This window comes from Podarcis erhardii (assembly GCF_964252035.2).
Source record: "Podarcis erhardii genome assembly, chromosome: 13".
In the NCBI taxonomy this organism is placed as follows: Eukaryota; Metazoa; Chordata; class Lepidosauria; order Squamata; family Lacertidae; genus Podarcis; species Podarcis erhardii.
This window is the reverse complement of record NC_138502.1, coordinates 40,067,817-40,093,839: the sequence shown is the minus strand read 5'-3', so window position 1 is coordinate 40,093,839 and position 26,023 is coordinate 40,067,817. Positions and strand designations below refer to the sequence as shown.

The 26,023-nt window shown below is 47.0% G+C and overlaps 1 protein-coding gene and 2 long non-coding RNA genes across 5 annotated transcripts in view; 2 read left to right on the top strand and 1 right to left on the bottom strand.

The window, feature by feature from the left end:
* The window catches only part of LOC309328289, a 73,248-nt gene extending 50,498 nt beyond the window's left edge, over window positions 1-22,750 (top strand). For all 3 annotated transcript variants that reach the window (XR_014150736.1, XR_014150737.1, XR_014150738.1), the window contains exon 4: window positions 22,412-22,750. This is a non-coding gene — a long non-coding RNA (uncharacterized lncRNA). The remainder of the gene's footprint in view (window positions 1-22,411) is intronic.
* LOC309328297 overlaps window positions 1-26,023 on the top strand; it is a 151,635-nt gene that overhangs the window by 107,590 nt on the left and 18,022 nt on the right. The window lies entirely within an intron of this gene.
* FZD2 (frizzled class receptor 2) lies at window positions 13,787-16,663 on the bottom strand. Its single transcript, XM_081837931.1, has one exon. The coding sequence runs from the start codon at window positions 16,519-16,521 to the stop codon at window positions 14,845-14,847; it is 1,677 nt and encodes a 558-aa protein (XP_081694057.1). The 5' UTR covers window positions 16,522-16,663; the 3' UTR covers window positions 13,787-14,844.

Below are 26,023 nucleotides of genomic sequence, written 5' to 3'. Positions count from 1 at the left end.
TGGTCTTCTGTCCTATCCCCAGTTTCAACATAGGCTTCACAGTCTCCCTCTTTCAGAAATGGCATTGAACAGCAGTGCTGTTATTGGTGTGATGCATCCAGGGCAGGCCTCAGGCCTGATTTATGGTGTGCCTGGAGCACTGCGGCTAGCAGGGGAACTCTGAAGAGCCAGGATGAATGTGAGTGGAGGAGGTAGAGTTATAAGAGCCAAGACCTGTCTCTCTCCTACTTTGGATTGTAGCGGTATACTGGAGATGCTAGCAACCTCTTTCCTTCCTAAATGCTTTCCAGGCACTTTTCTTTAAGAGAAACAGATAATCCACAGCCCACTTCTTCCCACGGCCAGAGGGACTGGAAGGGTTCTAAAGGGTAGATTTTAAAACCTTGGTGATGTTTGCATTGTCCAGTGCTTTCTGCTCTACTGCACTTTTGGGGCTGCAGCATTCAGCTGAATACCTTGATTGCTTATACACACACACACACATACTCCCTTGAAAATTACAAACACCCCCTGCACGCCCTCCGCCAAGGTTGCAATTAGCATACATTAGCAGAAGCATCCAGTCAGCGGAACTCCAAACCAGCTGGATTTCCCCTCATCTTGCCCCTCTTCTTTTCCAGCACCTGGCTTGTGCCAGAATGGCCAAACATGGAACGAATGGGACCTTTCCGGCTGCTTGGCAGGCCTTGGGAACATGTTGAGTTGGGCGATGGAAGTGGGGGGGGATGGGTGACATGGTGCAAGGGGGTGGGTGGCAGTTAGGCTGGGCCCTTTAATTGACTTCTCCCAGAACTGAGCCAAACTGAGCCAGCTGAAACAACAGAGCAGGGGTAATTAGTTCACATCAAAGCAAAGCCACCTTGCCTCCGTCTGGCAAAGAAGAGGCAGGCAGGCATTTGTGCCTGGCTGCTTGCCCTCTTTTTTGACTTGCCCCTCTGAGGAAAAAATTAAAGCCACACATCAAAGCCCAAACCCATGGTGTGCCTCCCTGCCACTGCTGGATCAAGGCCTTTCTAGGTAAGCATGTAGGACTTCACCTCAACTCAGGGCTTGGTGTGTGGCTAGGGGCTGCCAACAGTACGGGCTAACAGATCGCCCTGGTAGATGACTGGATAAGCACCAATAAACTGTGCTTAGAATCTGGAAGGTGGAGGCTCTTTGGGTCGGTGGTTCCCATTTCTGGAAGATGGGAAAGTTACCTGTCACACTCCCTCTGAAGGAGCAGATGCATAGCTTGGGACTACTCTTGGATGCATGTCTGTCATAGAGGCCCAAGTGTCCTCTGTGGTTTGGTCAGCTACAGCCATTCCTAGACAGGCAAAGCCTGACCACTGCAATCCATGCATTAGTAACCTCAAGGCTGGATTACTGCAATGTGCTCTGTGGGGGGCTGCCCTTGAGCCTGATTCAGAAGCTCCATCTGGTACAGAATGTGGGGGCCAGATTGTTGATGGGGGCACAAATCTGCACATATGACACCATTGTTAAAATATCCACATTGGCTGCCCAACTACTACTACCAAGCACGATTCAAGTATTTCTCAAGCCCTTAGGTCCAGGGTACCATAGGGATCACCTAACCCTTACGGTATATTTCGACTCAGTCACTGAGATCATCTTCACAAATTTTGTTGGTTGTCTGCCGAGTTAGCAAGGCTCATCTGACAGCAACAAGAAACTGAGCCTTTAGTGTCATCGGTCCAGTCCTGTGGAATGCTCTGCCAATAGAGATTCAGTCGGTGCCTTCAGTTTCAATCTTTAAATGCCTGCTGAAAACTCTTCTATTCCTCCAAGCTTATGCAGGCAATTAAGAAAATACATTCCTGTAGAAGTTAGCTGATTTCTGTTTTTACATTTATACATAGTTTTTATTGTATGATTGTTGTAAATCACTTTGATTTTTTTAAATGAATGGCAGTATACAAATACTTATATAAATAAAATTTACTTACACCAGGAGATAAATGGGAAGGTGTGCTGTGGTATCCTTCTGGGTCACCTGGCAGGCTTGAGTTTTGGGGGGCTACAATCCTTCCTAAAGTGCAAATTTCTGAAGGTGGTGCTGGGGGACTCTGCTCTAGCCCATGGCCTTTGACACATACATCTCCAGAAGACTCCATCCTGTCCCCATCACTTGTTGAAATCTACATGAAACTTCCAGTTGAGCTCATATGGAGATCTGGGCTGTGTTGCCATCAACATAAGAGTCGCACCCAACACTAGAGCTCTTGCATGATCTAATCTGGCATCGGGTGGGATGAGACAGTGGAAGTTCTGAACTGGTGCCTGGAGGCCATTTTGAAACGGAAGAGGTTGAACTAAGTGAAACGTAACTCGGATGTGATGAAAGCAGCTGTTGTTTTGGTGGTTCAGAGGAACTGGGGAAGATATTCAACCTGTTCTAAACAGGTTTGCCCTTCCCTTGAAGAAACAGCCTCACAGTTGTGCTGGTTCCGTGGGTTACCCGAGAGGCAAGGTCCAAGTCCTGTCCATGGTCAAAGGTGCAACGTGGAGGCAGTCCGAAGTAGCTGAAGCTGGGTGCAGGGCAGGGAGCCGGGTGAAGTCAGGAACAGGCTGGCAAGCAGGGAGCTAGGGCGGGTCAGGAGTTCAGGCAGGAAAGCAGGACAGGGTTCAGGCAAGAACTAGCAACCAACAATGTTGCTCCCACAACTTGGGACTGGGGCTGTCTGTCTTTTATCTGCCCCGAGGCATAGGGCGGCCCCGATCCTCAGGTGACTCGCCTCTCCTGGCCTGGAGGAGAGCACTCCTCCTGCAGGAACTTAGTTCCCTCCACCTCTCTGCCCTGAGCCTCTGCAGCTCAGGAGAGGCTGGAGGGTTAGCGGACCCAGAGGCAACCTCAGCTTCCCCTGACGGGGCTGAGAGTGGAACACCTGCAGGCAATGGGTCCTCCATCACCTCAGGAGCCAGAGCAGACTCAGCTGATGCCTGCACCTGAGGATTCAGCACAGGTGAGGACCCTTCAGGCTCATGCCCCAGCCCCGGCTCAGCTGGTTCTGGAGGCGGGGAATCCTGTGCAGGCTGGGATCCCTCAGGTTCAGCATCCGAGTCCGAATCCCAGGCCATCACAACAGTTTAGGGGTACTCCATCCTTGTTTATGGACATGCAGGTGGCAGTGGTGGCCAGGAGCAACTTCTGTCCCCATTCAGCCATGAAAATCCCTGGGTGAACTAACCCAAACCTAGCCCCTTCCTGTGATGGTGAGAATAACATAGGGAACATCATGTTTGCCACCTTGAGCTCCTGGGACAAAAGGTGGGATAGAAATGTAATAAATAATACTAACTCCCATCGTCCCTGACAATTGGCCATGCTGACTGGGGCTGAAGGCAACATCTGGGGGTTCCCTATCCATAGATTACTGTAATTCACTCTACACTGGGGCATGAAGACAGTGTAGAAACTTCTGCTGAATAGGGATGGTTAATTTGTGGCCTTCCAGGTGTTGCTGAGCTACAACTCCCAATAGCCTGAGCCAGTATGACCAACTGTCAGGAGTGATGGAAGTTGTAGCTGAACAACATTTGGGGAGCCACATATTAGGCCCCCTGTCTAGAATGTGGCAGTTAGACTTGTGCCTGGAACCAACAGGATATATCATATTATTCCAGTTCTGCGCTGATTTTGCGCTGATTCAGTCAGAGGGTTGGGCCAGATGATCCTCAGGGTGCCTTCCATTCTATGATTCTATCTTCTGAGGTAGTCCCTTGTGGCTTTGACTTCAGGAAAATCCCCCAAAGGATTAAGAGAGCCCTCAGTTTCCTAAGGGGTCATCCATGGCAGGGGGATGTGGGGAAGTTTGATGCTGCCAGACCAAACTCTCTATTTGCAATCATACCACTTGTATTTCTATGCTAAAGGAAAGTCATTAAGATAGTGCTCATTGTAATGCTTTAAGGATAAATTGTGACTTAGGGTCTTTATTCTTCATACATGTGTATGTCTCCTGGTTAGCTTTTGAGACTAATTTGAATGATTCAGCAGCTGAGGCCTAGCAAAGTTTACCAGAAATGGTGCCTTGCAAGTGCTGTAGCTATGGGCTAGGCAGGTTGTTTCCCCCAGGTGAAGCCCCCAGAGGGGCGCCATTGAGGCTCTCAGCCTCTGTGTGTGTCTTTGTGTACGTAAATGTGCATGGGAGGGGGCGTGCCAAACTGGGTCTTTGACCTCTTTGACCCAAGTGAAATAAAGCCTAGTTTTGCCCCTGGATTTCATAAAGCATATTTTTATCCAGGAAGATCCCCACTTACATGGGGGTTCCTGCACAAGTTGGTTCCATCTCTTTCTGTCCCTGTTCTGCTCCCACCCCATTTTGGTGCCGAAAATGGCACACATGTCAGCAGTCACACATGTGCTGATCATGCACAACTGGGGAGGTGCCTGTGTACTTGCAGAGAAGCTACCTGGCAAAATGTTTGAGTTTGTTCAGCTAAGCTCAGCATTTGCAAAGTCGGTTTGTTATAACATTGCTTAGCAAATTTCAGTGAAATTTCAGTGACATCAGTCACTGAATCTGACAAAATTCAAGTGATTTAGAAAGACTGAACGGCAAGGCAGAGGAGAGAGAGGTCCCTCTGCTAACCATCTCCCCCTCGAAGCAAGGGCAGTTCCCCTGTCTGTTTTTTTCTAGCCTGTGGGTACACTATTATGGTTGATCTCCTGTTTTCTGGATTCACAATGCCCAGAATCCCAGCTTTTAAAAAATACAAAATTTCTGTCTTTTGTGATTTGCAGACGATACAAAATGTCACAAGGGACTGGGGACGCAGGGAGCAAAGACCAAGCATTTCAGTATTGATACTATTGAACCGCCACGATTTTTAACACTGCTGAAAGATTACTCATAGCCTCCATCTTATGTGATATTTCTGAAAAGGTTCTTGTTGTAGGATATTTCACCTTCACTGATGAGTCTTTGACATTTAATTGTGTTGTCCTGAGCAATATGGCTAGGAATGAGATTAATGAAATGGACTCTGCAGAAAAAACGACCTTTAGAGCAACCCAGAACACTTTGCAAGACCTCTGCAGAACAGTGTTTACAAGTGCTACTATCAGAGCTGCTTGCAAAAGCTCAGTTGCTCTGCATATAAATCCCTAGGAATAAGATATAATTGGCAAGTGGTCCATTGCTGGCTTAAAATACAATCCTGTACAAGAGGTGAGGTTGAGGTGACCAAGCTAAGCTTTATAAGAGGGTAACAGTAAGGATGCGAGTGGCGCTGTAGGGACACGAGTGGTGCTGTGGTCTAAACCACAGAGCCTAGGGCTTGCCGATCAGAAGGTTGGCGGTTCAAATCCTCGTGATGGGGTGAGCTCCCATTGCTTGGTCCCAGCTCCTGCCCACCTAGCGGTTCAAAAGCATGTCAGAGTGCAAGTAAATAAATAGGTACCACTCTGGTGGGAAGGTAAACAACGTTTCCGTGCGCTGCTCTGGTTCGCCAGAAGCGGCTTAGTCATACTGGCCACATGACCTGGAAGCTCTCCATGGACAAACGCCGGCTCCCTTGGCCTATAGAGTGAGATGAGCGCACAACCCCAGAGTCATCCGCGACTGGACCTAACGGTCAGGGGTACCTATAACAGTAATCTAGGTAAGATTACAATGTACAAGTTGACAAAAACCTGCTGCTTAGATGTAAAACATTGCAGTGGAAAGTACTGGGTGATCTTCTGCTCTTGCTATGCCAGGCAGCCACCATGCCATGACATCACTCTTAATCCAGTGCACACAATACTCTCCACACAACACCCAAGGAGGAAGCCAAAATGAAACTACTGCGCCATCTCCTGCAAAAGTCTCCGTGTCATAGTAGTTGAAGGGCTATAGTAGTTGAAGAACTTGGAGGCGTCCTTGGAGCCCTGTAGTAAGAACAATGCCTCTTTGCAGACAAACTCAACAACACTGCCCACAAAACATGTGTATTGCCGCCTTTGTGTGTTTTGGGGCCAGCATTTTGCAGGAGAGTGGGGGGTGGAGGCTGCGAGAAAGCCACTACTTGCATAAGAAGAACGGTAGCTACAAAAGCAAGCTCAGGGGGTAGCTCAGTGGGAAAGTCAAAGGGTAGATGAAACAGGAGATGCACTCCTGGAGAGATCTGAATGTGACCTTTGCAAAGCCAAGAGTCCCTTTTGAGGGGTTAAGCTGGTAACAATAACTTCAGAAGGCAAAAAGGAGCATATTTGTGGCCCATGAACTTGAGTTAAAGGGAGTGGCCTGTCCTGCCCCCATGATGCCTTTCAGCTTCCTTCATCCCATCAGGTTGTGCTGTCCCATCCCCATTCAGGAAAATTGCCAGTATCTGTTGGTTATTTTCCTGACACAGTATTGCCTGTGATCCACTCAAGTCAACAGCAACCCCTGTTTTGTATGGTACATATTTATCTGTGTCCTCTCCTTAAGGGGGTTGCTGCTACCATGAGTGGAGTAATGGAGGGTGGATAAAACAGTACATGCCATTTCTCTGTAGGGAATGGGAGACACTCTGTGGGCCTGGGTGTTTTGCGATCTCGGGACTCCCACCCCTTTTTTGGGGGGGAAGATTTGGAGGTGTTGGGGAAAGGGATGGAAGCTTTGAAGTGTGGTCCTCCCTCCTTTTCTTTCCAACAGGCTTGCAGCTCCAGTTGTAGCTGCAGAGTTGTGATTCCTGTTGGGCATCCAAAGTCCTGAGGTAGAGTACCTGAAAGGTTGCTAAGAAGACAATGTTGGCAATGATTTCATTGCCTTGGGACTTTTATGCTGTGTGCCCTCTCAGTGGTGAACTCCCTGCTAAGTTACCACCTGTTGTGCTCTGAAGTTCATAAGCAAGAGAATAGATCAAAATGGCAATGGTGTTCCTTGGCTATGTCTCATATCATGTTGTTCATGTGCTGTGATTGGCTGAAGGGTTAGAATCCAGGCCTCCATTACGGCTGTGAGGGTAGAGTCCAGTTGTCTGAGGTCCCCTGTGGCAGATGTAAACATTATCCTTGCCTATTCATTAAGATCAAGTAGTGGAGCCCTTCACTGTGTCTCATCCATGGTCAGCACAAGTTTGGATGGGACGAGGGCTAGGGCTTTCTCAGTGTTTCTCAGTGTTGGCACCAGAATTGGCCTCCTTTCTGGTTGCCTTCCATCAGTTGTGAATATATTTTCATTTTAGCAGGCTTTTCATTTGTCAGATTAAAGTACTTTTACTGAAGGACATGTTTCAGCTGCCAACCGCAGGCCAGCTCTGTTATGTTTTAATTGTTGCTGTATTTTATTATTGTGATGTCTTGAGTAATACATATGGATTAAAACAAAACAAATTCCTTCCAGTAGCACCTTAAAGACCAACTAAGTCAGTTCTTGGTATGAGCTTTCGTGTGCATGCACACGAAAGCTCATACCAAGAACTGACTTAGTTGGTCTTTAAGGTGCTACTGGAAGGAATTTGTTTTGTTTTGACTATGGCAGACCAACACGGCTACCTATCTGTAACTGGACATATGGATTAGAAAGCCATGGTCATTAATCTTATAATCAATAAATCAGTACATACCAGGTAGGACCAGCCTGTGAGCCCAGAATTCTGACTAGGCTTCCTTCCTTCCTTCCTTCCTTCCTTCCTTCCTTCCTTCCTTCCTTCCTTCCCAATCTTCCCAGTTTTCCTCCTTGTTTTGGCAGATATTAATTCATTCCTAAAAATTATATACCACTTAATATAAGAATAAATATCTTAAGTAGTTTAGGGTTTAAAACATGAACCACAAAAAAATAAATCCGGCTCAGAACCTAAAAGGCAGCTAGTGCAGATCTTCCAACATCTGTGTAGAGTTATGTGCAAAGCTGAGGGCCCCAGTAAGCAGCTGCATGCTGCACTGTCTGCATCTTCCAAATGAGGCGTGACAGTAGCCCCACGAACAGCACATTGTAGTAATCTAGAACCATTACTAGTGCAGGGTTATTGCTGGACCCATGTTAATTCCAGCCACTCCCAGCAAAGGCTTTTAGGAATCATCCAATTCCAACCTGTAAATGTAACTTGAGGATAGGACAGGAATTGCCCACGTTAATTTGTCAACACACCTTTCCCAAACAAATGCAGGCATTAAAATGCCCCATGTAGCTTTCTTGTCTTAACTTTTTGAAGGGATGGAGCTTTGGGGATCAAAGCTTGTAAGTGCTGAAGAAAACTACACCGGAAGTCAGTTTCTATAGAAGAAGCATGGATGCTTATATCTTCCTTTAAGCTTGGGTTGGTGGGGACCTGGGTGGTGGTGGTAGAAGGTAGACCAAGATCTACTAGTACGGTAATTATAGGGATGTGATAGTGGTGAGCTCCCGTCACTCTGTCCCAGCTTCTGGCAGCCTAGCAGTTCAAAAGCACACCAGTGCAGATAGGTACCGCTGCGGCAAGAAGCTAAGCGGCGTTTCTGTGTGTTCTGGCTTCTGGCATGGTGTCCCGTTGCGCCAGAAGCGGTTTAGTCATGCTGGCCACATGACCCAGAAAGCTGTCGGTGGACAAATGCCGGCTTCCCTCGGCCTGAAGCGAGATGAGCGCCACACCCCATAGTCACTTTTGACTGGACTTAACCTTCCAGGGGTCCTTTAACTTTACCTTGCCTTACCAGTAATTATACCTCTTGAAAGAAGAGAGTAGGGCAGGGAGGGATAGATTGGAAAAAAGTAATCAGGGAAGTTTGGATGTGCACAGTAAATAGCAGATTTTTGTGTGAAAGAACTATGAGCTCGGTTTCAATTAGGTACTCAGAATAAACCCTCAGACGGAGAATTATTCAATTCTATGTGTTTTGCACCCAACTTCAGTTGGTGGATCTTGGCATTCTAGTAAAAAAACCCAAGTAGATTCTGCAAGCCTGAGATCTTCCTATCCCTACTTTGCAATCCTAGATTTGGAGACTAGTTATGGTTACTCAGTGTTGTCAGTGAGAAGGTACTCTTCTTTGGGTGACGAAGGAAGTAACATTCAGCCTTCAGTCGAAACGTATCTGTTCCTCTCCAGGGTCAAGCTCTGAACAGGTTTGAAACTGAAACCAGCTGCTTGCATGATGCTGTTTCTGTCCTGTCCTCTGCCCTGTCCCCTGCTGTGATGCCACCAGGAAACCACCCCCTACCCAACTCCCTCAAGCAGTTTCGCACATGTAAAAATAAGTTTCTTTGTTGTTGTCATTGCATAATTAAGACAATGAATGCTCATACAAGCCTACACACATGAATATTCATGTGATGTTTTTAATGATTTTTGTTTTTTTAAAGTATGGACATACTACCTGAAGCATAGGGGAAAGGGCCAAATCTGACACTGAGCCAAACTTCCATTCACTGCTATGCACATTGGTAATTTCCATTGAAACCCAGGTACAGCGACATTCTCTTGAGTTACCTTTTTATGTTATGCCTGTCTTCATCCCATATTACTTATTTGTTAAATGTAGTATATTGCACCCTTCCTTCCAAAGCTGGCCAGGATGGCAAACATCAAGCGATAAAACAATGAGAATGTATTAAAGAACATTTTCAAGAACAATTCCAATGTACTTGCAGATGGGGAAATATCTTGGTTTAAAAGGCTTGTTGTTCAAAGAGGAAAGTTTTTAAGTAGGCACCTAATAGACCACAACATTAAAGGACCTCCTGATAAGGTGGTATCTGCAGGAGGCCCTCACTGGCAGCGATCGATTGGCTGTATAAAGGGTTTGGGCGTTTGAGGGATTAAGATACATTCCATGGTGGAACCCCAGCACTGAAGACTGATCAAAGGGCTTCACCCCTGGATCCATACTCTATAGGAGAAATTTAGTGCAGCTTGCTGTTAGTTGCAGTGAGTCATATTCTGGACGGTACTAGGATTTTTGGGAAATGGGATTTCTCTCTCCCCCCCCCCCCCTCTGTTAGTTCCCTGCCTGAGTTTTTTTGGCAAAACTGCACAGTACCCTATAAAGAGCCTCATAAGGGTCTGCAGAGGAGGCTTTGCAGGATAAAGGCATTGCAGAGGATATGGAGGCACATTTAAGGCACGACAACTGCTCCAATAACCAGAAAGCCCATCTTGATGGGAGTTGGAACAGAAGCCTGGCTGGGAATCCAGTTGCTCGCCAACCCCTCCTTCGTGTTCTTTCGTTAAACAGCTCTGGTTGACTCTTTGCAACTGTGAGTCATTTAAAGAAGGGCTTTTTTGTCTGCACGACTGGACAGCCTTCCCGTCTGCTGCAAAGGAATTTCATATTCCACCGCCCCCCCCCCCTTCCAAATAGCTCCAGGTCTGTAGCAGTTTATTGCACAAACAGCCCCACACTCTTGTCTTACACTGGGGGGGGGGGTTGGAGGAAGAGAGAAGAGAGGAATCCACCCAGTGCAGATCAAACCTCTCCCCTTTTCTCCCTTCCCCCTGGCAGCTGGGATTCTTAATGCGTTAAGCAGGCTGCTGCTCTGCTGAGGGACAAATCTCCATTTCAAAGCCAGTGTGTCAACTTTAAGTGGAAACACACAAATGTCCTATGCAACTCCTTTTGGGGGCATGGGAGGGAGTGATCATTCCACAGAGAGAGAGAATGTGAAATGGGTTTTTAAAGCAAGGTGGGGAATCTGGCAAAGGCTATGCCCTTTCTGAGTGTAGGGTAGCAAACTTTTATTTCCAACAGATTCAGCACCCTCACCCTGCTCCCCCAAATTGGAATTGCAAGCAAAAAATGGTTAGGATGAGCAAGGAGAGGTTGGGAGGGGGTTTCTGCTGAGCTCCAAGTTATGTATGCACTTAGCAAGAGGCCAGGGGAAAAGGGGAAGAGGTGGGTGGAAGGGGGGGGTGGAGAAAAGAAAAGTTTTCAGGCCTTTTGTTAAAACACACACACATACACACAGAGGCACCCGCCTGATATAAACTGTCTTGACATTAGATGGTCTTGTTTTTCTAGGCTTACAAAACCAGAAGGATTAAATTAAGAGCAAAATGGGGAGAGGGGGAGAGAGTTAAACTCCTGGCCTCGGCATTCCTTGGCAGAGGAAGGCCGCTCTCCACTCCCTGCCTCGGGTCCACGTTGCACGTCATTCTGTCCACAGAGCTCGGAAAGCGGGGCGCAAAAAGTTTGGGTGTAGTCCCTTCTTGTGTGGGGCGAGCGGCTGAGGTACCTTTGCCAAAAAAGAGGAAACTAATGAGATCCATCTGTCGGTGCTTTTGAAAGATTCATAAGACAGGTCTGAGAGTTGGAGCGGGGCGGGGGGGGCGGGGGGAGGGAGAGAATGCTGGAATATGAGCCATGCAGAAAAACTTTCGGCAAATGCGATTCTTACCAAACAAAACAGAAACAAAACAGAAAGAGGCCCTGGCAGCAGAACCAAGGGCTCAATCCCATGGGGTAGCAGTTGTTGATGACGCTGTGGCCGACTCGAGAGTTGTGCTCTTGTGTCACTGAAGTCACCTGGAAAGGAAGGAGGAATTCCAAAACTGGGTCACATAAATAAAGTGGCGGGGGGGGGGTGGCAGAGAGAGAAAGTTCACACACTTCTTCGGTTTGAGAAAAGAGAAAGTTTAAAAGGCCATTTGTCGCCGAAAGCTCTAAGTCCATTTTCCCCCTCTTGTAAATTTCGGAGTCAGTAGAAAGAACTCCATTTCTCTCTCTCTCTCTCTCTCTCTCTCTCTCTCTTTGGAACTTCCCAAATCACCAGTTGTCGTGGAAAAAAAAAATCCAGTGGGAGTAGCAAAAGAGCCACTCTTAAGTGGCGACAAGGGGGTGGTAGCGGGGCTGGCATGCTCCCTGGCAGACCGCATTCAAACACCAAGAGGAAAATCCCATTCAACTTCTTTTTTAAAATTAGACCAGATGGAATTTGCTCCTCCTCTATCTAGCTGGATTGCTTTGATACTGGACACATGTTTGCAGCTTTCCAAACGTCCATCTGGTTTGCTTTAGTGGCCCTCTGACTTTTGGCTTTAAACCACACTCGCTTCTCTGATGGAAGAGGATGCGTGTGTCTGGGGGTGGGGGGGCGCGTTCTGGAGGCTCTCTTTTCCACCCTCGTTCTGTTAAGGAGGCTTAAAATGTGGAATGCAAAGTTGTGCACTCTTTCTCTCTCTTTCTTTCCCACCCCATTCCTTGCTGCAATGCTTTACAACTCTCTCTCTCTCTCTGCCCCCCCCCCATCTTTTTTTGTATACACACCAGTCCCATAATCCGCAGGACCAGTAAGTTGCTTCCTCCAGGAACATTTTGGTGCAAAAGAAAATGCAAAAAAATATTTCTATCCGTTACCTTTTAAAAAGCAACTAAGTGACACAAGGAAACAGCAACAACAACTCTTTCAGAGTCACAATTCTACCACAAAAAGCTGGAAAAGGATTTGGGTGGGAATGATGTATGTGCTCCCTCCTGCCACTGAGAAATTAAACTGAATTGAAGGTGGAAAGTTTTATTTCATGCCCCCCCTTTTTTTGAATATATGTGCTAGTGACAGTGGGATACCCCTCCCCACTTCCAAGTTTTACCCTTTAGTGTACTGCTTCTGCTTTAAAGAGATATATTACTAGAGGTGTTATCATCTCACAAGCATGGGTGGAATTTTCTAGCTGATTTCTGGTTAGGATCAGAGTGACTTCTATAAAGCCTTTTTTAGGAGCTTACTTTAAATACAAAAACGACCTTTTGTGTATATGTGTGTAGCTAGGACTGAATTTTGATTGTTGCCAAATCAACAGAATTCCATTTAGAAATTTAAAAGAGGGATAATGATTGGCGGGAGGCAAAGACATTTAAGTAATTCATTAGAAGCTTTTAAAAAAAGACGTTAACTGTTTTTAAAATACAGGAATTAATTTTCCGCTTGAGAGAACTGAAATTTAGGCTGCAGTTTACTTCGGTGCAAGAACCACTGAACTTAGTGGGACTTATTTCTGAGCAAAAAGCTCAAAAGATTGGGCTGCTGTTATATGTATGTTTTCACTGTTATGACAAAGGGCACCGGAACCCCTAATAGATTTACTTGGAGCGGGAAAGAGAACAATGAGGTGGCAATTAAATCTTTCAAGAGGTTACATAACATTCAGCAAAATGCATGTGTAGGCAATTGTCACATATGATTATCTGCACATGGTCATCCTTTTTTTCTAGAAAGTGCTGTTTGATTACGAATTCTAACACGTGCATCAACGCACATAGATTTCAGTGGAAGCCTTGCGCTGTGGTCTCACAAACATTTTTGGAAATCCATTCTATCAAAAAAAATCAGCAGAACTTACTTCCAAACAAATTAGTTAATGCCGTGAATGCTACAACATTTCCACCAGACACACCACTCTTTTACCGAACAAAAAACACAAACCTGATACTTCCTCATAAAGTCACTTAAGAACCTGTCCAAATATTTTTGACTTTTTTTGAGAGCTGGCAAGGGAGGTGGGAAAGGAGTAATAGCATACCCCCACCAAAAAAAAAAAAAAAGACAAAAAATTGAGTCAAAATATAAATTTCTCTCTCTGCCGAATTTCTGGTAACGTAAGGTACCAGTTCTCAAAAGTTAAATAAATGCCTTGTCAATATATATATATATATATAGGGGGATTCTCCTTGAAAACTTTATAAAATGTCATCAAGCACTTTCCAGTGTCCCTTTCTAAAAAGGTTCTTTCTTTAAGAAAAAAACAGATCCATCCCTTTGGCAAGCAGGCATTGTGTGCTGGTCTGTGAAGTATGCATTGCAGCATTTAACTGCTTTATAGAATTTGACTGAGGGACGTCTCGCCAACAGATTGCTTTTGAAGCTGCTGCTGTTTCTGAAAAAAACTCAAAACTGAATTTGCAAAGAACAAGTCTGTTTAATACAGGAAATGTAGTTTTTAAAAAGACACCTTTTGTACAAAACATCTAAAGGGAGGGGGGAATAGAAATGTACAAATGCAACAGAAAAAAGAACTCTGCAGCTTAAGGCAGGAGGGAGAGGGGAACCCTTTTCTTGCAGCAGATTTCTTTCTTTAGCAGAAATCACCATAAGGAGATCCGCACAGCCAGGGCCCAATTTTCAGCAAAGGACTCACATCCCACCCCCACCGGCACTGTGTTTTCATAGATGCAGAAAGTTACTTGCAAACCTTCAGAAGCGGAGAGGAAAAAATGAGAGAGATGGGAGAAGTCTTCCTGGAACCGTACCAAAAAAACTGTAGTCTCCAAAGGGGAGTTGGTGGGCGATGTGTTTTTGCAGGGGGTGGGGGAGCAATTCCAAGCCTGGCTCTTCAGAAAAGTTTAAGCGAGAATGTCCTATTAAGGGGCCAACCCAAACAGCAGGCAGTCCTCGTGGCTCCATGGAGAGGGAGGGGTGATGATGGTATGGCAAAGGGGAAAAATATATATAGTACCCAAAGAAGAGGGCGGGGAGAAGAATATGGGTGACCATTTCCTTTCTTTGACCCTCTCCCTATGTTTCTGGGTCCTTGCTGGCATTCTCTCTCGCTCTTTTTTTTAAATAGAAATATATAATTAAATTTACAAATGCTATTTACAATTTTAATTACAAAAGACACCCTTTAATAGTTAATAAAAACCTAAAGCAAAAAAAAGAGTTTTAATTAAAAGGAGACAGTTTTAAATACTTCGGTCTCTCTCCCTCGTTCTTTTCCTCCCGTGCCTCTGCGTTTTCTCTCGAGATTGTCAAAAGGAAGGTCTCGGCTCTGTGCAACAGGACTTCCCAAATTCCAGAGAGAGGCTCCCCCTCCCTGCAAAAAAAAAACACCCCATACCCCCCACAGAGCACATCCGGGGTGGGGCCCCCCTGTTTTTTTCTCATAATTGTTTCAAAGTTTGGGGCCGGCAAACCCAAGTCTCTCTCTCTCCTTCCCCCACCTTTGATATCCCCCTTTTCAAACGGTCGTCTCCCCGTGTTTGCTGTTAGTTAGCCTGGTATAGAATTTCCTCCAGGAGTGCAGGGTTTTGCCCGACCAGATCCAGAACCCCGAGGTGATGCCCACGATGAGCGTCATGAGATACTTGATCATGTAGACGGTGAAGTCAGGGTTCATCCGCGGGGTATACTGGAGCGGGCAGGGGATGGCCAAGCTCTTGCAGTTCTGGCTGATCCAGCTGCGCTCCCAGTGCTCGCGGAAGGCCTGCTCGTAGAAGTAGCACGCGATGACGATGGTGGCCGGGACGGTGTAGAGCACGCTGAAGACCCCGATGCGCACCATTAGGCGCTCCAGCTTCTCCGTCTTGGTGCCTCCGTGCTTCATGATGGTCCGGATGCGGAAGAGGGAGACGAAGCCCGCCAGCAGGAAGGAGGTGCCGATGAAGAGGTAGACGAAGAGCGGCGCCAGCACGAAGCCGCGCAGGGGGTCGATGTTGTTGAGGCCCACGAAGCACACGCCGCTGAGCAGGTCGCCGTCAATCTGCCCCATGGCCAGGATGGTGATGGTCTTGACGGCCGGCACGGCCCAGGCGGCCAAGTGGAAGTACTGAGAGTTGGCCTCAATGGCCTCGTGGCCCCACTTCATGCCAGCCGCCAGGAACCAGGTGAGCGAGAGGATGACCCACCAGATGGAGCTGGCCATGCTGAAGAAGTAGAGCATCATGAAGAGGATGGTGCAGCCTTCCTTCTTGGTGCCCTGCACCACCGTGCGGTAGCCGTCGTCCTGGAAGCGCTCGTTGCACACCACCCGCTCCTCCAGCACGAAGCCGGCGATGTACGCCACGGACACCATGGTGTAGCAGCCCGAGAGGAAGATGATGGGCCTCTCCGGGTAGCGGAAGCGCTGCATGTCCACCAGGTAGGTGGTGACAGTGAAGAAGGTGGAGGCGCAGCACAGCACCGACCAGATGAGGATCCAGATGCGCGCAAATCGGATCTCTTCTTGGTTGAAGAACATGTGTCCGTCAGGCTTGGCCGGCTCGCAGGGCGCAGCACAGTCCTTCTCGCCCAGGAACTTGTAGTTGAGGTAGCTGGGCACCTTGAGCACGCGCGGGCAGTGGAAGGGGTGCTCCAGGGTGGCGTAGCGGGGGTGGCCCGCTGTGCCTTGGCCAGCGATGGGGGTGGCGCTGGTGAGCAGCGCGGGCGAGCCGCCTTCCTCCGAGTGGTTCTGCCCCACGCAGATCTGCTCCGCGCCGTGGCGGGGGAAGTTCTCGCAGCGCAGCCGCTCGGGCCACTGGAAGCCGAACTTGTTCATGAGCGCCTCGCAGCCCTGGCGCGCCCGCTCGCAGATGGAGCGGCACGGCGGGATGGCCTGCTCCAGGACGGTGCAGACGGGCGCGTACATGGAGCACAGGAAGAACTTGAGCTCCGGCGAGCACTGCACCTTCACCAGCGGGTAGAACTGGTGCACCTCCAAACCAGCGTCCTCTTGGCTCGTGTGCCCCAGCAAGTTGGGCATGATCGTCTGGTTGTAGGCAATGTCGGTGCACAGAGGGATGGAGATCGGCTGGCAGAAGCCGTGGTCGGGGATCGAAATGCCCTTCTCCCCATGGAACTGGGCCCGGCAGGAGCCCAGCAGCAGCAGCAACAGCGGCGGCGCCAGGCAGCGAGCCAAGGACGCGTCGGCAAGGCGCATGGTGGCTCTCTCCCCCCCTCGGTTCTCACCGACACCCGATCGCCTCGTCTCCTCCCCAGGACGAGCTGGGATCTGTCACTCCCTCGGGGGACACGGGTCCTGGCAAAAGTTTCCGAGTTGGTTTTCTGCGGGGGAGTGAAGAGGGGGGGATCCGCCTGGGAGATCCAGGGGAGCAACTCCACTCACCCAGCGGGAAACTTCCTTGCTGTGCGTCTCTCCGAGCGCCTTTCGCGTCCCTTTGTGTCTTCGCTCCCCAATTAGTCCGTTTCAAAGGAGGGCCCCCGGGCTGAGCTGCGCTTCGCCCAGCCTTTTCCTCTTTCTCCTCCCAACTTAATCAATTCCAGTCCGGCCCCCTCTCTTCCTTTTCCCCCTTCCCAGCGCCATCAAAGAGACCTTGGCTGCCTAAGCCCCTTCCCAAAATTTCCTCTCGCCCAATCAGATTCAAAATCAGGGACCAGCCCTCCTCCCCCCTCCCTCCCTTCCCAGGATTGGTCAATCGCGGAAGGGAAAAAAATTAACGAGATCACGAATCAGATGCCAAAAACCTCTCTCTCCTCTCTCCACCTCCCCCCGCGCCTGCTCAGTCACGAGCCTGTGGCTGCTTTTAAGGAGAAATAATTTACCTTCGATGATGATTATTCACCTCCCGCCACAATTATAATTATTAGCAGGCAGATTATCTTGGTTGTGCGGGCACAAGTACTCCCCCCCCCACTTTCCGATTCTTAATAGGCAAAGTGCAGAGCGCCGCCTCTCCCTTCTCTGCAAACAATTTCCAGTCAAAACACACAGAAAACTGCCGGAGTGAGTTGCATGTTTATCCCCACATCCTGTTGCCTCTTCTTTCTCGCCAATCTCCCTGCCTCCAGTTCCACACGCTTCCACACAAGAGATGGGGAAAAAGTTCATGAAAGTCCCTGCTTCTTGGGTACTGTATTTATTATTAACTTTTTTAAAAAAATGGTTGAGACCCCCTCAAGGCAGCCATTTCACCCAGAAGTTGTGCCTGGTGTTTGGGAAGTTGGAGGCAATTAATGCTCTCTGTTGGTGCTCAGAGGCAGCCTTGTCTGTATTACAGTGATACCTCAGGTTACAGACGCTTCAGGTTACAGACTCCGCTAACCCAGAAATAGTACCTCGGGTTAAGAACAGTTTCAGGTTAAGAACGGACCTCCAGAACGAATTAAGTTCTTAACCCGAGGTACCACTGTATTAGGTTATACATTGTTGCTCTATATATCACTAAGTTGGGAACAAGGTGTGGGAGTGAGCCCTTCAGTTTAGACCTGATGCATGACCTTGTTGGAAAGGAATATTCTCCCAACACAATGTCTGATTGTACTCAGTCTTGGGAGGGAGGTGGGGTTGCCTTCCCTTCTTAGGCTCAGAGCAAAATCTAGAGCAGCAATGGGGACCCCCGGGTCCTCCAGATGTTGCTTGAGGACAGCTCCCATCAACGCTGATCATTTGTCAAGTCGGCCTATGGGAGCTGGAGCATCAGCATGCGGAATGCCACCTGTGATTCTAGAAGGTGGAAGGTGCCATGTTGCAGCCCACCCCCCAAATTATATTGAAAAGATCTAGTGGTTGTATTTGGCTCATGTTTATCCCAGTTCAGGGGACCAAAATACTTCCTCCCTTTCTACCCAAAGTCCTGGAAGTTATGATTTTCCTCTTTAAGTGTGTGGACTTGCTCAGATCTTCTGGTGGCATTTGCTCTGCAATCCCCATTCTGATGGACAATTGCTCTCCACTGCTGACACATGAAAGACTGATCTGGTTTTTGTGTGTAGTTTGGTGGGTGAGCCTGCTTTTAAGGCAGAGAGCTGACATTGGCATTGGAAGGGCTCTGAATCTACAGGAGCTTCCAGACAATCTGTTTATTGACCATTCATAGAATCACAGAGTTGGAAGGGACCTCAAGGGTCATCTAGTCCAACCCCCTGCAACACAGGAATCATTCATCCTTATTTTTTTGCAGGGAGATTAGATAATATTAGTTTTTTGACAGCGATTCATGCATCTGTTTGCAGGGGAGGTTAGAGGATGTTATGTCTAACCAAGCATTATCCCACAATTCCAGTACATTTTACCATCACTTCCCTTACTGCAGAAAATCCCAGATCTTTTTGGGAAGAGTCTGTTGCACAGGACCTCTCATTCAGTGTAAATGTGCGGTCTGAATTTTCCTGTATGCAATTGAATTCCACCCCAAAATAGTGACACACTGGAAGCACCCCATGAATTCCAAATATTACATTTGCAGAATAGCTGGACAGCAGCCCAATTCATAGCTAAGCTAAAGGACTTAGATGCAAACCAATTTAGCTTTGATGGAAATAAGTTAGATTATAGTCAAGTACTTTGGCTTAATATGGACCCACAAGGGAAAATGTAGGGCCCCTCCGGATGACCTATTTGCTTGTACAAAGCTTACGTGGAAGTTAGATTATATCTGGCCCTCAACAAATGCTCCCAGGGTGTTCCAGCATCTTCCGCATAGCCATTAGTTCATCCCACGCTTTTCCATGCATTTCCCCTTCACCTGTCAAACTGCAAAAAGTCCTTATGTTTTCTACAAGTGGATTTGCTGCACTAGAGCCAGAATGCTTTGAATTCATTTTAAATGCACAAGCCTACACTTCTGGGGTGCCACTGAATCCCTCCCACAGAATACTGAGAGCCCCTCCAGACTGGTGTGGTTTTTTTGAGAGTGCGTTCTGCAACATATTAATGACACAATAATAGTGCATTCATGCTGGATATATAATGGACTAGTTACAGATAGGTAGCCGTGTTGGTCCGCCATAGTCAAAACAAAAAATTCCTTCCAGTAGCACCTTAAAGACCAACTAAGTTAGTTCTAGGTATGAGCTTTCGTGTGCACTCAGAGTAATACCCCTCCCCACCTTCTCACTATATAGAAGGGTCTGGTGACTTCTGTTTCAGTGTATCTGAAGAAGTGTGCATGCACACGAAAGCTCATACCTAGAACTAACTTAGTTGGTCTTTAAGGTGCTACTGGAAGGAATTTTTTGTTTTGAATATAATGGACTGTTCACACGTTTCCCTTTATGAGCTGTTCTGTGGTGCTTCCGCAATGTTACAGCCTTACTGCCATCTGGAGGTGCATCCTTGTGCAATAAGTGGCACCAAACAACAACACCCCACCCCGGAAGATTTGTTGTGTGAAGTTACAGGATTTCAGCAGAAAGCTATGGTACATGCAGTAATTGCAAATGAAGCAGTATGTCCACCCCAAATCTCCTCTGCATCCGGGAGTTGTAGGCCTGTGAGACAGTGTTCCAGGCATCCATGGAACAGTCCATGCACATCAGAACACATTTCTGCTCGGAGTTGTTGAGGGATCTTCCAGGTTTTCTAATACACTTCAGGAAACATTTTCCCGTCATCCTCTGCAGCAGCTCCTGCGAATTTGCCACAGTAATCCGCACCTTGACCTACTCCACCAGCACCCCAGGGATCATCAGCCACCAGACGAGAAGTCCCCGTTGTCCGATTCCATGCCCATTGCAGGCCTGCCAGCAGGGGCATTGCTAATGAGAAGTTTCAGAGGACCCAAGACGTATGGGGATGAGCGAGTGAGTTACATCTCTGGTCTCCAAAGCACATAGAGAACTGACATAATCTACGGATACAGCTATATAACAGGTGATGGCTTAAGATGACACCATCTGAACCAATTAAGTATAAGTTCTCCCATCCTCGCAGCACTGTGACAGAAAATGGTATGCCCGCTGGTGGCATCATCATCATCTTCATCTAGATTTCTTAACTGCCTTTCGCCATGAGGTCCCAGCGAGGCTTACAACAGTCTAAGAAACAGTATTAAAAACATCAGTTTTGTCTATGCTGACTCCTCAGAAGGAGAGGAAGTACAATGCCTAATTAATTCATGGAATTTGCTTCTCCAGGATGCTGGGAATAGCTTTTTAAATACAGATTAGACATCTTGACAGACGGACCCTGAAAGCCAAGTGGAACCCACAATGGAGAGGAGGATCAACAGCTGTTAAGTCATGATCACTCTGAACAGAATTTCTATGGTCCAAGGCAGTATACCTTTGATTATCAGATCAGATAGGAACATAAGAGTCTGTCTTATACCTTCATCCATCTAACTTAGTCTTATCTACACTGATTGGCATCAGCTCTCCAGAATTCCAGAAAGGAGTCTTCCCCAGCTCTTTTTGTAGCACGTAGGGGTTGAACCTGTGCACTGCCATCAAGCGGCAGTCATTCCTTAATAGAACAGGGAAAGAGTTAGTGTGATGTTGGACTGGGACCCAGAAGATCAGAGTCTAAGTCCCCACCCAGCTATGAAGCTCACAGGGTGACCCTGGCCTGGAGCAGTCACAGTCTCTCAGCCTGGCCTACCTGAGCCTTCTTTTTGTGAACATAAAATGAGGAAAGAGAAGAACTATGTAAACCACCTTGAGCGCCTTAGATGAAAGGAGGAAATAGATGTGTAATAAATAAATGAAAGATAGCATATACTGGCTGAGATGGCGCTTTGGTCTTTTCCAGCAAAGGAATCCTTCTGTTTTCACACACACACACACACACCTGGGGCACAACCATAAATCACAGTGTATATGTTTGCAGTACTGGTGGGCCAAAAACAGGCAGCAAGGAAAGCAAAGGGAAAGACTTAAGGCTGTGTTTGCATTCCCATTTACTCTGCACCCAGGGTGTTTCCACTGCTGGTTTGGGGAAGCAATGTACTTACGACGGTAGCCGCCATCCATAGTTTCTTTTAATTAATTCTTTTAATTAATTAATTAATTTAATTAATTTTATAATGAATGATTTTAGAGTGTTGTTCGTGTTGTACTTTTGTACTGTTTTATTGTTGTTAGCCGCCCTGAACCCGGCTTCGACTGGGGAGGGCGGGACATAAATAAAATTTATTATTATTATTATTATTTACTGCACTTTGATGTGTGTGTCCCCCCAAAAACCCAGCTTTGATTGGAATTGAGAAAAATAATGACCTAGCTGCCTTCTAAGCTGGTAATGTGTACACAGCGTAAGATGCAACACTGAGAGCAGCAGCAAAGGGAGACACACCCACACCCCATTCCAAATATGCTGAGAGCACTCACAAGCATTGCACAGCCAGACCAATGGTTACCCAGCGGAGTCCTCTGCTCCCTCTTGGGGGAATGCAAAAGTCTACAGAAGGATTCTGTGCAGCTCCCAAATGTATTTTAAAGAGATCGGCTGGTCCAGTAATAATTATACGGAGATTTCCCCCACCCAAAGAGATAAAGATCCTCTTAAAAGTGTCTCTCCTCCCTCCCCCACCTAAGCTGAAAGCCTCCATCTTTCTGTGAGCTGGGAGACCTCTTAAAGGGACCCCTTTAATAGCTAGGTTGCTCCTTGTTTATAATTGCCCCTTTTCACGAACAAAGAAATGCATTATGGCCCCCTTTTCTTTAATGGCACCTCAAAGCAAGAACATTCTTTAACATGTTGTTGTGAGAGTTTGTTTGGGAGAGGGAGAAATTTAGGATTGGCGGAGGAGGTCTTAATTATGCAACATGTAGGGGCCATTAACAAGCAGATCTTAAAGCAAAGTTCATTACATTTTAATTGATTATAATTGTATGTTGGGATCCTCCCATACTTATGGGATGTGCTGGGTGGGTGCAAATTTGATTTATATGTCAGTTCTGGTAGGAAAGGAATGCTGGACTGGGGTGGGGGGAAACACCATTTATTAAAACAACTGTTTGATACTTATTTTAAATCCTGCATCAAATTTACATGTTCTTGTATACGTTGGGATGAAGTGACACTGAAAAGGTGTGGAAGTCTTATTTTATTCTACTGAAATGCTTTAACTTTGTTTATTTTCACATTACAGAAAGATGGAATCATCAAGCAAGGCTGGCTGGTCATTAACTACATAATCTCCTTAAATTGTTCCTTAAGATAAACTTAAAGACACTGGTTTGGAACCAGAGTCAAGCTGCAGTCCACTTACCTGGGAATTCAAAAGTACTCATTTCTGAGCATCTGTGGTTAGGATTTCACTGCAAATAACTTGAATTTAGGGTGTCGTACACCACCACCCCTTCATGGAACAGCAGGGCCATTGCTGCATCCATAGTCCTGGGGGTGGGCGAGACAATGAAAAGGGGCTAAGTCCATAGAGCTGTACTGCTGATAGGCAGATACTCAGACAATAGAAATACAATCGGTAGAGAGGGCTCTGTGTGATGTCATTTCCCCTGCATCTTCTAGAGGGAAAGGAGCATACAGTACTTCCTGTTCGTCTCTCTCTCTCTCTCCCTTTGACCAGTGTTGGATTCAAACATGCCTCCACTTGATCCAACTTTAGGCACATGCCCACACCCTCCCAAGTGTCCTATTTTCCAGGGACGTCCCTGATTTAGAGAAGCCACCCTGATTTCTGATTTGATCCCAGAATGTCCCACTTTTCCTTAGGATGTCCCTAGTTTCATTGGAGAAATGTCAGAGGGTATGGAGTTTTCCGACCCCTGAACTATCTGAAGGCAATCCTGTATAAGGAAGTTTTTTTTAAAAAAAGTTAAATGTTTTGTTATGTTTTTATTTATGTTGGAAGCTACCCAGAGTGGCTGGGGCAATCCAGTAAGATATGTGGGGTATAAATAGTAAAATTATCATTATGGAATGGGATGTCCCTATTTTCATCAGAGAACTGTTGGAGGGTATGCATGCCTGAAGCTGGTTATACTATAAATATAGATATTTTGCCTGCATAGTTTTTACTGCTGCCATTACTACGAACCAATGTACGATTATAAGTAAATTATATATTTTTTAACTTACTTCCCAAGTTGTTCCCTGATTCTTTATTAGGCTGGGTAAGAAGGGGGAAGCCAGAGTACAGTGGTACCTCAGGTTACATACGCTTCAGGTTACAGACTCCACTAACCCAGAAATAGTACCTTGGGGTAAGAACTTTGCTTCAGGATGAGAACAGAAATTGTGCTCCTGCAGCGTGGCGGCAGCAGCAGGAGGCCCCATTAGCTAAAGTGGTGCTTCAGGTTAAGAACAGTTTCAGGTTAAGAACGGACTTCCGGAATGAATTAAGTACTTAACCCAAGGTACCACTGTACTTTGTTAACTGGACTTGCTCAAAACAGAGTTTTGCAGCCTGATTCTTAGGCTTTTAATTTTGCTGACAAAGGATGGGATTTTAAAAACTGTTCAGCTCTCACAGATGGGTACCTGGAGTAATAAAATGCAATTAAGGTATCCTCTCCTACCCATTGAAACCCATCCCACAGTCATTGCAGTGAAGCTGGTCCCTAAGGATACCATAGCTCATCCTACTGAAAGCCACCAAGAGGTCAAGGAGAATTAAAGAGGGTCACATCCTCACTGCCCTACATTCCGACATAGGACAATCAATGGCCTAGTCATCTGCTACCTGACTCAATCTGTACATCACACATAAGAAGAGTCCTGCTGGATCAGGCCAAGGGCCCATCTGGTCCAGCACCCTGTTCTCACAGGGGCCAACTAGATGCCTACGGAAAGCAGGCAAGCAGAACATGGGTGCAACAGTGCAATTCACTCACCAGCGATTCCCGGTGACTGGCATCATAAAATACTGTGGTACCTCGGGTTAAGTACCGTATTTTTTGCTCTATAAGACTCACTTTTTCCCTCCTAAAAAGTAAGGGGAAATGTGTGTGCGTCTTATGGCGCAAATGCAGGCTGTGCAGCTATCCCAGAAGCCAGAACAGCAAGAGGGATTGCTGCTTTCACTGCGCAGCGATCCCTCTTGCTGTTCTGGCTTCTGAGATTCAGAATATTTTTTTTCTTGTTTTTCTCCTCCAAAAACTAGGTGCGTCTTGTGGTCTGGTGCGTCTTATAGAGTGAAAAATACGGCACTTGATTCGTTCCGGAGGTCCTTTCTTAACTTGAAACTGTTCTTAACCTGAAGCACCACTTTAGCTAATGGGGCCTCCTGCTGCTGCCGCGCCGCCGGAGCACGATTTCTGTTCTCATCCTGAAGCAAAGTTCTTAACCTGAAGCACTATTTCTGGGTTAGCGGAGTCTGTAACCTGAAGCGTATGTAACCTGAAGCGTATGTAACCTGAGGTACCACGGTACTGCCTCTGACAGCAGAGGGAGAGTACAGCCGTCATGGATAGCACCCATGGATAGCCTTAACCTCCACAAATTTGTCTAATCCTCTTTTAAAGCCACCTAAGATGTGGCCATCGCTGCCTTGTGGGGAGGCTACCTTTCGTGTGTGTGTGTGTGTGTGTGTGTGTTCAACTGCCACCACCCAAAAATTACTGTTTTTCCCTCCCCTTCTTGCTGCAAGGAATCTTTTCTCCCCACCCCCACCTTGGGCTTTTGGGGAATGTGGTATGTGTAACAGGACCAAGCCATCTGCCTTCCTGACACGAGGTGGCCTTTCTTTCTGAACAACTGACCCTAACCCTTTCTTCCCTTATCTCTCTCCCCTTCTCCGCTGCCAACTTAACCTCCTCCCTTCCCTCCTCCTCCCCCCTCCTGCCATCTCCGCTTACCCTCAGCGTCTTATCTCCTGGCCGTTGTAATTCTTCCTCTGTCATATTTCAAAACCCCTCTTAGCTCTCTCATGCCTGACCCGGGGCCTTTTATCTGGGGCCATTTTTCTCCCCGCAACTTGACCCTTTTCAAAAGCATAAAAAGGAACCCCTTCCCCTTTCTGCTATCTTCCTTCCCTCCCTCAGACATACTTTCCAAGTTTTCTCAGATAGGCAGCTCAGAGCTGGGCTTTCGTCCCTGGAGCAATTGACCCGGGGCCAGAATTCTCCTGGCTCCCTCAGATCCTATTGCCTGCTTTGTTTCAAGCTATTTGGAATCCCCCCCCCCCAATGCAGGCAGGCCAGGGGCTTTCTGATGCCACATTTGAAGGCATATGATTTGTCTTCATCTATTGGACTGTTGGAAAATGCTTTGCTACTCTTGTACGATACCATCACTGGTAAGCATGGCTTGCACGATTCTTTGGATCTTCCAAAATACTACACTTTAAGCTCAGTAAGGCATGTTCATGACTTATTATTTTCCTGGATTGTCATGGTTTCTTGCCAGTAGTATTTTGCACATGTCCATTATTGCCCATTTTAGGAACATAGTGTTGTAAACAAAAATTTGCCCTTTCCCCTTGTGGGGTATCCAAGAGCCCATATAGAGTCCTTACATAGGTTCCCTATTGGTAGGAGAGAATAACAGAGGCCAACCAGATAATATTGAGAAGCAAAGCAGCTAGTAAGCTTGATCTTTATTGATCTGTTGCAACAGGGTGCTCCCCTCACCCGCAGGAGAGAGGAGGGACCCAGAAAAATGGCGCGCAAGGCCTTATAAAGACTTTTGAAATTGCCACTCTGTAGATCAAGACCACCCCCAGAAACATCATACATACACCACAGAAGGGGTGTAACCTAAGACCACCCCTCAGATGCATCATACCTACATCACAGAAAAG

Excerpts from the sequence above, each read along its gene's own strand:
- FZD2 (XM_081837931.1), bottom strand. The coding sequence starts at position 16,521 with ATGCGCCTTGCCGACGCGTCCTTGGCTCGCTGCCTGGCGCCGCCGCTG.